Consider the following 15,414-nt stretch of genomic DNA (forward strand, 5'->3'; position numbering starts at 1 on the left):
GAACATTATTCTCAAGAATCTGCTGATACTGAGTGGAATCCATGCGACCCTCAACTTTAACAAGATTCCCGGTGCCGGCATTGGCCACACAGCCCCAAAGCATGATGGAACCGCCACCAAATTTTACAGTGGATAGCAAGTGTTTTTCTTGGAATGCTGTTTTTTTTGGACGCCATGCATAACGCCTTTTTGTATGACCAAACAACTCAATCTTTGTTTCATCAGTCCACAGGACCTTCTTCCAAAATGAAGCTGGCTTGTCCAAATGTGCTATTACATACCTCAGGCGACTCTGTTTGTGGCGTGCTTGCAGAAACTGCTTCTTTCTCATCACTCTCCCATACAGCTTCTATTTGTGCAAAGTGCGCTGTATAGTTGACCGATGCACAGTGACACCATCTGCAGCAAGATGATGCTGCAGCTCTTTGGAGGTGGTCTGTGGATTGTCCTTGACTGTTCTCACCATTCCTCTTCTCTGCCTTTCTGATATTTTTCTTGGCCTGCCACTTCTGGGCTTAACAAGAACTGTCCCTGTGGTCTTCCATTTCCTTACTATGTTCCTCACAGTGGAAACTGACAGGTTAAATCTCTGAGACAACTTTTTGTATCCTTCCCCTGAACAACTATGTTGAACAATCTTTGTTTTCAGATCATTTGAGAGCAGGTTGTCCATGTTTGGCGACCATCAAACTGAACTGAACTTGAATTGTTTTGTAAAGAGGAATGGTCCAAAATCCCTTCATCCAGGATCCAGGAACTGATTAAAAGCTACAGGAAGCGACTAGAGGCTGTTATCTTTGCAAAAGGAGGGTCTATTAAATATTAATGTCACTTTTCTGTTGAGGTGCCCATACTTTTGCACCGGTCACATTTTGGTTTAATGCATATTGCACATTTTCTGTTAGTACAATAAACCTCATTTCAATCCTGAAATATTACTGTGTCCATCAGTTATTAGATATATCAAACTGAAATGGCTGCTGCAAACACCAAAATATTTAGAACTAAAAATGATTAAGATTAATAGGGGTGCCCAAACTTTTTCATAGGACTGTATATATATATATATATATATATATATATATATATATATATATATTTATATTTAAAGGGATTGACGAGGCAAAAAATTTATTATTTTAATTGGCCTGGGGAAGTGAAGAAAAAATAAAAAAAAATCACACTCACCTTTCCCTGGTGCTCCAGTGCCTTCCAGCGTGGTCCAATCCTGCCGGTCTGTTGTAGCATTCCAGCAAAATCTCTGCCGCACATTACTGCTGAGACCAATCAGTGACCTCAGTGAAGGACATGTGATGTCTCTACCTGGGACGTCACAGCCGGTGAGGAATTTAACTTCAAGACAACATCGGAGCAGCAGGATCAGACCGCGCTGGGAGGACACCAGGGGCAGATGAGTATGATTTTATTTTTATTTTTTTTCACTTCCCCCAGCCTATTTAAAAAAATTATTTTTTTTGCCCGGATAACCTCTGTAATGCCATTTGAATACTCATGTTGCTACAAAACATTTGCAGTCTATCTATCTATCTATCTATCTATCTATCTATCTATCTATCTATCTATCTATCTATCATTGGCCAGTATTCACTTGATAGAGGCCAAAGGAGTATTATGGAGGAGCTAGACAGAGTTAGAATGTTTGCCATGGGTAAAAGAACAAGTAGTTTCATACCATGTAGAAGTAAGTGAGCATAAATCTTGATTCTGTTTTATTTTTAATCATGAAGATCTATTGCACATATTTTGTTCAATGGGATTATCCCTTAATGGAATCCCAATATACAAATAAGGACCACGTGGAATGGGTCTAACAGTATTCCAGTATTCATAAAAAGATGCCTGACAACTATATGCTGGTGAGCTTAATTTATATAGCTGTAAAATTATGTGGAAGTCTATTAATAGGCCACATTGATTTGTGTTTTAGATAGCAATATAACCAGCAGTATCTAGCATATCTTTATGAAGGGCAAGTTGTGGGGAACCAATTTATTCACTTTTTATGTAGTGGTAAGAAATAGAGATGAGTGAACACTAATGTGTCCGAGGTTCGAAATCCGATTCGAACAGCCGCACACTGTTCGATTTTTTGAACGGATTTCGAACCCCATTATAGTCTATGGGGGGAAATGCTCGTTTCAGGGGTAGGCAACACTCAATAAAATAAAACTTACCAAGTCCACGAGTGACGGTCGGGCTGCATTCCCCTTGAAGTCTTCTCCCAGCGCAGGGTCCCCGTGTCCTCTTTCGGGTGGAATTCACTCTGCCTAGGCATCCGGCCTGAGCAGAACCGACTGCGCATGCGCGTGTATGCGCGTGCATGCCCGCGCATGCGCAGTCAGCTCTGCCTAGGCCGGATGCCTAGGCAGAGTGAATTCCACCTGGAAGAAGACGCGGGGACACAGCGCGGAGAAGACTTCGAAAAGGTAAGAGAAGAGCCAGCGTTGATTGGCAGAATGTATAGCATTCTGCCAATCAACGCTGGTTCTGCATCGAACATTAAACTTCGAACAGCTAGTAGTGTTCGATCGAGTACGAGTATTTCGAATACCGTAGTATTCGATCGAACACCTACTCGATCGAACACTACTCGCTCATCTCTAGTAAGAAGCAGTGGCGTAACTAAAGTCCCCCGGTGGGCCCCCGGTATAATCTTTTGTCCGGGGCCCCCTACCTCATCCCTACAGAGTATTCTTGATGGTGATGGTTACAGATGCTAAGGAGTTTAATCAGCCTTAGTGTGGTTAGGGTAATCTGTAGGTCTCCTTGGCTTATGGGCCAGATGCAAGCTGCAATCTCAATACTGATGTCAGGGCTTATAGGCCCTGCTGCGACTGCACCCTCTGCACCCCCTCAAGATACATCCCTGGTAAGCAGGAACCTGGACAAGGTGCTGCCACTAGACATCATATACTTGGAATTTCTGAAGCCTTTGATACTGTCCCTCTCATGTGCTACAGTCCTATGAAAAAGTTTGGGCACCCCTATTAATCTTAATCATTTTTAGTTCTAAATATTTTGGTATTTGCAACAGCCATTTCAGTTTGATATATCTAATAACTGATGGACACAGTAATATTTCAGGATTGAAATGAGGTTTATTGTACTAACAGAAAATGCACAATATGCAATAAACCAAAATTTGACCGGTGCAAAAGTATGGGCACCTCAACAGAAAAGTGACATTAATATTTAGTACATCCTCCTTTTGCAAAGATAACAGCCTCTAGTCGCTTCCTGTAGCTTTTAATCAGTTCCTGGATCCTGGATAAAGGTATTTTGGACAAACAATTCAAGTTCAGTTAAGTTAGATGGTCGCCGAGCATGGACAGCCCGCTTCAAATCATCCCACAGATGTTCAATGATATTCAGGTCTGGGGACTGGGATGGCCATTCCAGAACATTGTAATTGTTCCTCTGCATGAATGCCTGAGGATTTGGAGCGGTGTTTTGGATCACTGTCTTGCTGAAATATCCATCCCCGGCGTAACTTCAACTTCGTCACTGATTCTTGAACATTATTCTCAAGAATCTGCTGATACTGAGTGGAATCCATGCGACCCTCAACTTTAACAAGATTCCCGGTGCCGGCATTGGCTACACAGCCCCAAAGCATGATGGAACCTCCACCAAATTTTACAGTGGGTAGCATGTGTTTTTCTTGGAATGCTGTTTCTTTTTGGACGCCATGCATAACGCCTTTTTTTATAACCAAACAACTCAATTTTTGTTTCCAAAATGAAGCTGCCTTGTCCAAATGTGCTTTTTCATACCTCAGGCAACTCTATTTGTGGTGTACGTGCAGAAACGGCTTCTTTCTCATCACTCTCCCATACAGCTTCTATTTGTGCAAAGTGCGCTGTATAGTTGACCGATGCACAGTGACACCATCTGCAGCAAGATGATGCTGCAGCTCTTTGGAGGTGGTCTGTGGATTGTCCTTGACTGTTCTCACCATTCTTCTTCTCTGCCTTTCTGATATTTTTCTTGTCCTGCCACTTCTGGGCTTAACAAGAACTGTCCCTGTGGTCTTCCATTTCCTTACTATGTTCCTCACAGTGGAAACTGACAGGTTAAATCTCTGAGACAACGTTTTGTATCCTTCCCCTGAACAACTATGTTGAACAATCTTTGTTTTCAGATCATTTGAGAGCGGGCTGTCCATGTGGACTGTGTTTTTCTTGTCCATGTTCGGCGACCATCAAACTTAACTGAACTTGAATTGTTTTGTAGAAAGAAATGGTCCAAAATACCTTCATCCAGGATCCAGGAACTGATTAAAAGCTACAGGAAGCAACTAGAGGCTGTTATCTTTGCAAAAGGAGGATGTACTAAATATTAATGTCACTTTTCTGTTGAGGTGCCCATCTTTTTGCACCGGTCAAATTTTGGTTTAATGCATATTGCGCATTTTCTGTTAGTACAATAAACCTCATTTCAATCCTGAAATATTACTGTGTCCATCAGTTATCAGATATATCAAACTGAAATGGCTGTTGCAAACACCAAAATATTTAGAACTAAAAATGATTAAGATTAATAGGGGTGCCCAAACTTTTTCATAGGACTGTATATGTTAAGTTATGATCCTTAGGTTTAGGGAATAACACTTGTATCTGGATCCAAAACTGGCTAAAAGACCATAGTCAAAAAGTAGTCATAAATGAGTTATAGTCTACAGGGGGTGGTACTGGGATCTTTACTGTTGTCAGACACATTGGGGAACAGAATCTCTTATTGTTCCCATGTGAAGTCTGTAGGAGACATGATAGGATGTGGTAGCAAGAGGTCTTTCTCCACCACTAACAAAGGGGCAACTGAGAATTAGAAATGACTGAAGGTCTCTGAAGACTCAGACGTGAATGTTTTCTTTTGCTTTGTATTTGTCATAATGTTTCATTTAGAATAAATAAATTGTATTTTACAATCTATACTAATCCTAATGTGGACTTTGAAACCAATAGGAATGCATGCATCTAGTTGGAAAGTTGGTTTTTATATACAGTATAATAGGAAATGAAGCCTACAAAGCAGAAACTTGATAAAAATGTAGGGCCGGCAATATACTATTTCTTGTATACACACGTCAGCTTATCCTAAAAAGTTCCCATAGTTCAGGTATGCATTAAATGTGTTTCCCACCGCTATGATATTGATGACCTTTATCTAGGATAGGTCAATATCAGATTAATTCTTAACCATTTCTGTAGTCACATGCTATGGGCTATGATTTCCAGCAGATGGCAGCAGATACATTCCTGGCAAATGTGTTGTAAAACGAAATATCTCAGGATTTGTCTTGTCCTACTGTCTATGCAGTATGAGTCACAAAAACACTAGAGCTGTTTACATTGCCATAAAAAGTAACATAAAATATGATATCACCACAAAATGAAATCTCCAACTTTGCAATGACTTTAACTATTATGTTAGAATTTACATTTTTAACAATTCTTTACAATATACTTATTATCCTAATCATTCCCTTTAGGAGAGAGGGGGAGATCCAGGTTATAATATATTCATATGCAGCAGATCTGTTGTAAAAATTTCTGCAGCTGCTTTATTCATTATAATTTACTTGCCAAGAAGACAACCTCATTCAACAGGATGGAACCGAAACTGGAATTGTACATGTTGGAGTTCGACATGACTGATCCTTTTGCATTTTTTAGGTGCATTTTGCTATGTGCATCCTTAGCCTTTTCTTATAGATCTTATTTATTATCTATCCCTTGATATAAGGGAAAAACATTTGACCAATACATCTGATATTAGGCATTTACTCCAATAGGTCAGATGTATAGGATAACAACATATTCATGTCTATTTCAAAGAAATCTGTTCTACAGTATAATGGTAGACAGCACAATCCCCCCTGATGACCAATAATGTGTAATATTGACCAATGTTGTATTAGAGGTTTAGGCTTTCCATGTATAGAATCAATGACTAATGTTAAGTGTCTGACATCTTTACTCTAATCTCTAATGACTTGTTCATTTGCCTAATTTATTTAAATTGTACATAAAAGCCGGAGTGAAATATAATTCTATCACCACTAGGGGCAGTTTGCTTTAAATAAAGTTACCAGTTTGTGCTCAGTAAACTCCATCCAGTTGTTGCTGCAGGCAACAGAATTATTATTATTACTGTCCCAGGATCTACAATTCTCACCCAGATAGTAATAAATATCTGATTGATGGGGTTTCCTCTGATCACAAGCACACAGTCCCATGTCCTTTACTTTAATGGAGCTGATAATTTCACATCCACAAAGACTCTTTGAGTGCTGTACTTGGTTAGGTACAGCAATCTCATAGACTCTTATTACAGCAACTACAAATTCACGTAAACTGGGGACTCGGGACCCACATTCTTATGATCAGTGGAGACCCCAGCAGAGTGATCACTAGTGATCAGACACTTAACATCTATTCTTGATAATAAGCGTCAATCTTGGGACAACCTGATAAGCTATATAAGCAAGATGTTTGTAGGTGTGCAACAGAAAAGCAATGGGAAATACACTATGTGATCAAAAGTATCCAGACACCCCCCAAAACATACGTTTTTCATATTAGGTGCATTGTGCTGCCACTTAATGCCAGGTACTCCATATCAGCGACCTCAGTAGACATTAAACATCGTGAGAGAGCAGAATGGGGCGCTCCGCGGAACTCACGGACTATGAACGTGGTCAAGTGATTGGGTGCCACACATCACACAGGTCAATGCCAAACAACGCCTCGCTTGGTGTAAGGAGCGTAAACATTGGACAATTGAACAGTGCAAAAACGTGTAAAGTGATGAATCACGGTACACAATGTGGCGATCCGATGGCAGGGTGTGGGTATGGCGAATGCCCAGTGAACGTCATCTGCCAGCGTGTGTAATGCCAACAGTAAAATTCAGAGGCGGTGGTGTTATGGTGTGGTCATGTTTATCATGGAGGGGGCTTACACCCCTTGTTGTTTTGCGTGGGACTATCACAGCACAGGCCTAGATTGATGCTTTAAACACCTTCTTGCTTCCCACTGTTGAAGAGCAATTCGGGGATGGCGATTGCATCTTTCACCATGATCGAGCACCTGTTCATACTGCACGGTCTGTGGCGGAGTGGTTACACGACAATAACATCTCTGTAATGGACTGGCCTGCACAGAGTCCTGAATTGAATCCTATAGAACACCTTTGGGATGTTTTGGAACGTCGACTTCGTGCCAGGCCTCACCAACCTACATCGATACTTCTCCTCAGTGCAGCACTCCGTGAAGAATGGGCTGCCATTCCCCGAGAAACTTTCCAGCACCTGATTGAACGTATGCCTGCGAGAGTGGAAGCTGTCATCAAGGCTAAGGGTGGACCAACACCATATTGAATTCCAGCATTACCCATGGAGGGCGCCACAAACTTGTAAGTCATTTCCAGCCAGGTGTCCGGATACTTTTGATCACATAGTGTATAAACGGAGCAGTTATATTTTTAGTTTCTGCTAAATTCACTTCTCGCTTTGGCTCAAAAAAATGAAGCAAAATCTGCAACAAAAAAGCAGTTTTTCTGCAACATGGGGCCTCAGCCTCAAGCTGATAGGGCTCTCTGACCTGAATAGCCATTGTGTAGCTACATAGGTCGTATCAATGCTATGTCTACCCCTGGATTGATCATAGACCCTGGTATTTAGCAAACCAGTTTGCAGATTAAAACAATATATAATTTGTATAACTGCATTTATCTTTAAGTCTGTGTCCATTTCCCATTCTAATCATTGATCTATTTTTTATCATTGCATATATTTTGTCTTTAGAAGAAGATGGAATATGGAATTACATGTGACAAAGTATAAATCATGCATGTTATCATCATAACTGAATGTGTCACTGTATGCTACAAACCATTACTATACTGGTTCAGTCCACCAGTTCCAGGACATTTATTACTATCATAATTGATGTCACTTTCATTGAATGTAACATTTTCCTTTACACCCTGTTCTCCGCTATCATGAAATGAGTTATGGCAACGCAAGGTGAACAAGAGAATGTGTATTTCATTGCTTTCCAATAAACAGATTACAGGAAATTCACAGCTCAAATCTGAATTAATTATAGCTTTGCATAAAACCGGTAATTTGTAAGCATCAATCCCTGAAAAGGAATAAAACAAAACTATAATTCAATATTTTTATCATCTATAATTTGATTTAGTAGTGCCAGAAAACTGGGATTTCTGTGTCCTAAACTGCTATTTCTTCCTACTTGTTCACAGATATCTGATTTATAAAGGCCGGTGACCTGGTTGCAGCCATATTAATTAACAATTTTGGCTTTTTATAAAACCTAAATGCTTGTTCCATCCAAAATATCTTAATGAATTGGTACAAAGGGAAACAAATAATCAGTAGGGGTTTAAAACACCATCATATTATGCACGTGACTCTATGAAAGCTATTGATCAAAACCTGTGGAGAGTAATGCTACTATAATAGTACCAAAATAAATGTGTCACACTGGGCCTAAATAATGCTACAGCAGTAAATAACAATATAGTAGAATGCATATCTACACTATAATACAGTATCCACATTGTACAGCCATATTGTGTATACATATCAAAGCCATACAGTACTGAAAGTAGCCTAGTTATATAGTACCAAAATAATGTCAGCATGAAGCAGCTGTGTGATATCACAGCCACTAACATGAAGTTCCCAGTGAGATGCCAAAGTACAAGTTTACACTGTAGAGGAGAGAGGCGATGGCCTTTAAATGGTGCTAGCTTTTGGGCAATTGACCCTTTTGCTCATTATCCTTGTATGACAAAATGCCAGCAAAAAACAGGCTTCTTGTACACTAAGATTGTATGAACCATGAGTTTGTTCTAGGGATCCATGATAAGGATAAGGATCCCTTTAGGCTGAGGCCCCACATTGTGGCAATGTAGCTTTTTGTGTTGCAGATATTACTGTGTTTTGTTTTTGGGTTTTTTTTTAGCCAAGTCAGGAGTGAATTGAGCAGAAGGTAGAAGAATAGGAACCTCCTTTTTATTTCCCATTCCTTCTGTAGCCACTACTAGGTTTGGCTCAAAAAAAAGCACCAAAATCTGCAACAAAAAAAGCTGCATTTCCACAATGTGGGAACTTAACTTTAAGCTTTTTCATGAGATTCAAATCACTAGTTGTGGCCACCTAGCCTGCTGACAAACACTTACTAAGTGAAAACTACAGGCATGAGTTCCATGTGATGGCCATATAAAAAGTGGCCTAACTGTGTATGAATGTGAGACTTCAGGAGAAGGCTTTCCCAATTTTTGAGATAACAAACCAGTGGTAGTTTTACTTTACAGTCTAAAGGCTGAGTTCACACGTAGTCTTTTGGTCAGGATTTTGAGGTCGAATTCACCTCAAAATCCTGACCAAGAAGACAACTCTAATTGAAACCAATGGGAACCGGTCAGTTCTTTTTTCTGGGAGCCGCTTGTTCCGGCCCCCGGAAAAAAGAAGCAGCTTGCTCATTCTTAAAGAGGACCTTTCATCAGATCGGGCACATGCAGTTCTATATACTGCTGGAAAGCTGACGGTGCGCTGAATTCAGCACGCTGTCGGCTTTCCCGATCTGTGCCCGGTGTAAAGCGCTATTGGTCCCGGTACCGTAGCTCTTTACAGTCAGGAGGGTGTTTCTGACACTTAGCCATGGACGCCCTTCTGCCCAGCAGCGCCTATCGCGCTGTACTGTGTGAGCGGGGAGGAACGCCCCCTCCCTCTGTTCACAGTGCTCGTCCATAGACGAGTATTATCAGGACGGGAGGGGGCGTTCCTCCCCGCTCCACAGTACAGCGCGATAGGCGCTGCTGGGCAGAAGGGCGTCCCTGGCTAAGTGTCAGAAACGCCCTCCTGACTGTAAAGCGCTACGGTACCAGGACCGATAGCGCTTTACACCGGGCACAGATCGGGAAAGCCGACAGTGCGCTGAATTCAGCGCACTGTCAGCTTTCCAGCAGTATATAGAATTGCATGTGCCCGATCTGATGAAAGGTCCTCTTTAAGGCTAAAGCCTCACATGCGTAAACACAGCTTTTTTTTTTTATTGCAGAATTTGTTGCGGTTTTTTGAGCCAAAGCCAATAGTGGATTGAGCAGAAGGTAGAAGTAAAAGTACTTCCTATACATTTCCCATTCCTTTAGTAGCCATTATTGGTTTTGGCTCAAAAAACCACAACAAAAAAAGTTGCGTTTACGCAACATGGGGTCTTAGCCTAAGGCTGGATTCACATAAAACTGTTGTTTTTTTACCTAATTTGGAAACAACTGATACCAAAGTTGTGCAACTTTGGCGTCTGTCTTACATTATACATTTAAGCCCAAAGACTTTTGGATGGCCATTTTTACCTTGAGCCTGAAGAACTGCAGAGATGTCAAATCCTTGGCTATTCCTCACAATTACAATTCCATATTCAAAGTCAAAGGCATCACTGTAGAGAAACACAGAATATAATATATGTGATAGAAAATCAAGGAATCTATATCAGTAAGACAATCCTCGTAAGACTAGCCATATTTTATTTGTGTATTTCAGCACAGTCATCTAACACAGCCTAAATAAAAGTCCTTATTTTGCTAAGGTGTCCATATGGCATCACCCTGAAAAATATATTACTCAGAATTGCTGTATAACTGGTTTTAAGAACTTCTTATGTATGGGTTATTGTTTTTTATTTCCTTTTAAGTTCACTAGTCCCATCCCTACCATCCCATCCCTACCATGTTTCAGTGCGATATATTGTCAATACTTCACCATACTTGTGGGTGAAATGTTTACCAATGTTCTTCCTTTGTGCAGGAAAACAAGAAATAACTGAATACAATTTTTAAGAACTTTTTTTTATTTATTATGTAATGGTGTTTTTATCCCTTCAGTTAATCAATCCTTTCCCTGCCAAGTCAATGCTTGAAAATCCATAGTAGCTTGGAACTTGTGGGTTAAAAGTGTAGACATTTTCTCACTCTGTAAAGGTGACTTTTCCCTCTTAATTTTGTAGGATTTTTCTCAGTGTTTTGTATTAGAATATAATAACTTTTTCCTTCCGAGCCACTAATTACCACCTTCAACAAGATATCCATTATTTCAGCTAAACTAAAGAAGTGAACTTTTCTATGGGTTGTTCAGTTACACAGCAGGTGCCTTGTTTCTAATAGACTTGTCATTATCAGTGTAACAGTTGGGACACTCGTTCAACAGCGAATCTGAGAATGCAGCAAGTCCAATCTAGTGATGATTGAGAGCCTAGACCAAAGCAAATGCATTACGCTTTGTAAATATAATTATGGCGTGACCGTTTGGTCTGTCATTTTATGTTGGCGCTTTTGTATTTTTGGCAAGACTTTATTCCTTTGAGAGCAGGTGTTGGCATCACCTCGGCTCAGTGAGCAAGTAGAACAGTTGGCAGCCAGATGCATCCTCATTGTAAATATTGATTTCTTTTAAGTACAGGTCTTGTTGTATCAGTTATAGTTAATGTAGACCAACAAGTATTCTGTATTGAATATGAGAATATATGAATATAACACATATGTCTACACTTGTTTTATAAATGGAAACAACATAAGTGAGCAAAGCTGGCCCACAAAAGCCAAGATAAGAGCACTTACTGCAATATGCCCACATAGTTTGCCAAGTCCACAGTGCTGGCCTGTCTCCAGTCTTTCTTGAAGCCCATCACCAGGGTATTTGGCTTCATTCTTCCCAAACCGGCAGCCTGCAGAATAATAAATGATTACTAAATAACAGTCTATTAAAAATATCATTATTATATTGTTTACTTTGCAATTGATTCTTCAACCTTTTAATGAAGAACTTTGAGGTATTCTAAATCATGAAAATAACTATCACTTGGTATAAATGTAATGTATATATTCTCTATGATTACCTTGGTAAGAATTCTCTACCACCCAGCCCTAAAAAAGCAAAGACTATATTGTGTGCCACAGCAGTAATATTCCTCTGCAAGGACTCTGGATTTGGGGCAGTGCTAAAGATTTGAGTTTGTTCATTTATACCAGGAGTAGGCAACCTTTTTTGTACGGTGTGCCAATTTAAATAAAGAAAAAAAATCAAAGGTGAGGTACTTGGAGTACCGGGCAATAATTGTAAGGCTGACGACCCCTATACTAAAGTCATAGACCACAGACCTGCTGCCACGAGATGCATATAGGCACATGCATTTACTGCTATTTCCCGGGAAGGCTGTAAGCAATGAAAGTCCATGTGCAGTCGCCAATTAGTGGTAAATGTATGCGCTTAGAAGCACAGTATGGCAGCAGCTTTATGGTGGAAACACACTATGTACTGTATCTGGATGCAGCTATAGCCACTGGTACTTTTACTTTGATGTAAATCTGAGTTCACATGGTGTTTTTTTGCACAAAAAATTCATGCATTTTTTATTAGAAAAGTGCTTGTGTTGTTTGTGCAAAAACACACCGTCATACAGAAAAATGACCCATAGTGGCCCCTCCATACAGTATAATGATCCATAGTGGCCACTTCACACAGTATGATGTTCCATAGTGGCCACTTCACATTGTATAATATCCCATAATGGCCCCTTCACATGGTATAATGTTCCATAGCGAACCCTTCACATGTTAAAATGTCCAATAGTGGCCCCTCCTCACAGTATAATGTCCCATAGTGGCCCCTTCACATGTTCACATGGTATAATATCCCACATTGGCCCCTCCACATGGTATAATGTCCCACAGTGGCCCCTCCACATGGTATAATGTCCAATAGTGGCTCCTCCTCATAGTATAATGTCCAATATTGGCCCCTCCTCACAGTATAATGTCCCATAGTGGCCTCTTCACATGGTATAATGTCCCACAGTGGCCCCTCCACATGATATAATGTCCAATAGTGGCTCCTCTACATAGTATAATGTCCAATAGTGGCCCCTCCACACCGTATAATAGCAGAAGCTATTATTATGTTCTGGTGTCTTTTCAAAGTTCCTGGGTGAGTTTGTCCAAGTGCTGCTCCCTCAGGTACTTGGGTTGCCAGGCCAGGGAAATATGCCTCACGTGCCACTCTTAGCACACGTGCCAGGGGTTGCCGACCCCTGATTTGTATATTAAACAGGTTCTACTAAACACCAAACCACAGGATAAATTATAAATATCTGATCGATGGGTCTGACTTCTTTGGCCCCCACCAATCACAGCAACAGGGGTCCTGTGTCCTCCTGTATAAATGGAGTGATAGTCAAGCATGTGCTTTGCTACTCATCTGTATGGGACTGCTGAAGGTGGATTTAATCACAGTTCTATACATTTGGGGTTATATATACATTTTTTATGAAGCGTTCTGAAGCGTTCTACCCAATATAATATATTGGTAACAATCTTAATTTTACCTTTGCGTGTTTATTAATTGTAATACCTAATTGGTTTGCTACTTGGTTATAGATGAAGTGTGTACTTTAGAAGAGCTCCTGGAGAGTGGGGTAATTTTATAGAAAAATCTTACAAATATTTTGTAGCCAGTGCAGTGATGCTGCAGAGACACTCTTGTCATGCAGTGTTGAGGACCTAGGCTTGAATCCACCCAGGACAACACCTGCATGAAGTTTGTATGTCCTTGCCATGCCTACATAAGTGTCTCCCCACACAGTAAAACATATTGGGAGGATAATTGGTTGGTTATAAAACATGGCCAATTATTGATGTCCGTCTGAGATAAGAACATTAGATAGTTAACGCCACTGGAGACATGGCCAGAATCTTGTATAGTACTACAGAACATGTGCTATATAAGCAACCTAATAAAACCAAATTCTGGGTTTAAGTAATTTCCACGAAAAAGTTCTGTCTTGAAGTTGCTGATGATATGACATACTGTACAAGATTGGCAGGCAGCATTGTGAAATGTCCACCAGGGCCTTTTTTTTTGTTTGTCTATGGAAGGGGAAGTTTTGCTTTCATTGGTATATTAAATGACTTCAGATGAACGGAAATGATTTCCTTGCAATTAAAAGGATTTAGATTTCAGCTGTCAAGCTGTCATTTCAATAGATCTGTAACTTACTATCTCCAGAGCACATGTTGTTTTCCAGGGGTTTTATTGTCACAGAAATGACAAGTTTGTTCCTGGCCGACTTTACGAGAGTGCAGCTGTGATGTTCGCCACAATCACATGTTTACTTTTATTGATTTTTGTCATTCAAAGATGTAAAAAGCCGTAATGATTTTGTGGGAGTTTTCAGGGACGAGTGCAATCTCCTTATTTTACATTCTGCCTGATGGCAAATTCATCTGCTCTCAGAAGTTTCCATTAGAACGCTTGACTAGAAGGAATCGTGTTTCAAAGGCAGCATTTAGCACAAACAGGTCATCCTCAGATGGTAGAAATAGCCGTTTTGTAGGGTAAATCAGTTTTTATTGGAATGCAGGGTATAAGGTGTGAATAGGTAGTGAATTAACCATAAAGTGGACCTGTCATCTCTCCTGAGACATTGTTATGTCTGCTTTAGTAAATAACTATATTCCACGTGAAATAACAATTCAAGAACATCTTCTCTTATATCTCAGCATGGTGCTGTTCCTCTGTTATTCCTAAAAATGTATGGCTAAATTCATAGCTGGGTGTTACCAGTGGACTTAGCTCTTTGAGAAGAGACCTAGTGGTTAACCTAGTCATACATCTTTAGGGGGAATGGCATAGTACAAGGAGAAGTCTATCCAGAATGGTAATTTCTTCTTCTTCAAAAAAAATCTGTCACACTGAACAGGATTTCCACCCAAATCCTAAAAATATCCTGCATGCACAACTTCTGCTTCCATCAGAAAAGTAAAAAACCATGACAGAAGAGGGGGCTCCTTTTACATTTGTTATTTAATGTCTGTTAAATAGCATTAACAATAATAGACATTAAATAACGGTAGTGTGAACTTACCCTTAGTATGGTTCCCCAAATTCATTACTGCTCCTGTTCTAAAATTGTCTCTGGTCCCTTTTGACACACAGTAAATGCTTCTCCAAAAATCACTGGCTGAGGTGTGTAATGACCATGGTCAGTGATTAGCTGGTCATTTCCTGTGTGTTGTGAGGTGCTAAGAATTAAAGACCAGCAGGGGGTCCAAGCAGCAGGCAAAAGCCAATCTTTCAGGTGTAGCCTTATTGTGAGGCTACAGTACAAGTGGTGGGTGACAGAAGGATACTGTCTGTGGTGAGCTCCATGCTGGAGAACAACTCCCATCCCATGTATGAGACCGTGATAGCACTGGGCAATATTGTCAGTGACCAACTGCTTCACCCCAAGTGTGAGAAGTAGCGCCATTGGAGATCCTTCCTCAGGGGTGAACCTGCCCCTTTCGCTGCCCGAGGCGAACGACAGAAAG

At 40.4% G+C, this 15,414-nt stretch overlaps 1 protein-coding gene across 1 annotated transcript in view; it reads right to left on the reverse strand.

The window, feature by feature from the left end:
* Window positions 1–15,414, reverse strand: part of SLC12A1 (solute carrier family 12 member 1) — an 86,713-nt gene that overhangs the window by 20,990 nt on the left and 50,309 nt on the right. Inside the window, exons 18-19 of the mRNA XM_075273442.1 lie at window positions 11,668–11,774; window positions 10,408–10,490 (exon numbers count right to left, since the gene is read on the reverse strand). Of these exons, the coding sequence (XP_075129543.1) occupies window positions 10,408–10,490; window positions 11,668–11,774 (190 nt within the window). The remainder of the gene's footprint in view (window positions 1–10,407; window positions 10,491–11,667; window positions 11,775–15,414) is intronic.

Source organism: Leptodactylus fuscus, chromosome 5 (assembly GCF_031893055.1).
Source record: "Leptodactylus fuscus isolate aLepFus1 chromosome 5, aLepFus1.hap2, whole genome shotgun sequence".
NCBI lineage: Eukaryota > Metazoa > Chordata > Amphibia > Anura > Leptodactylidae > Leptodactylus > Leptodactylus fuscus.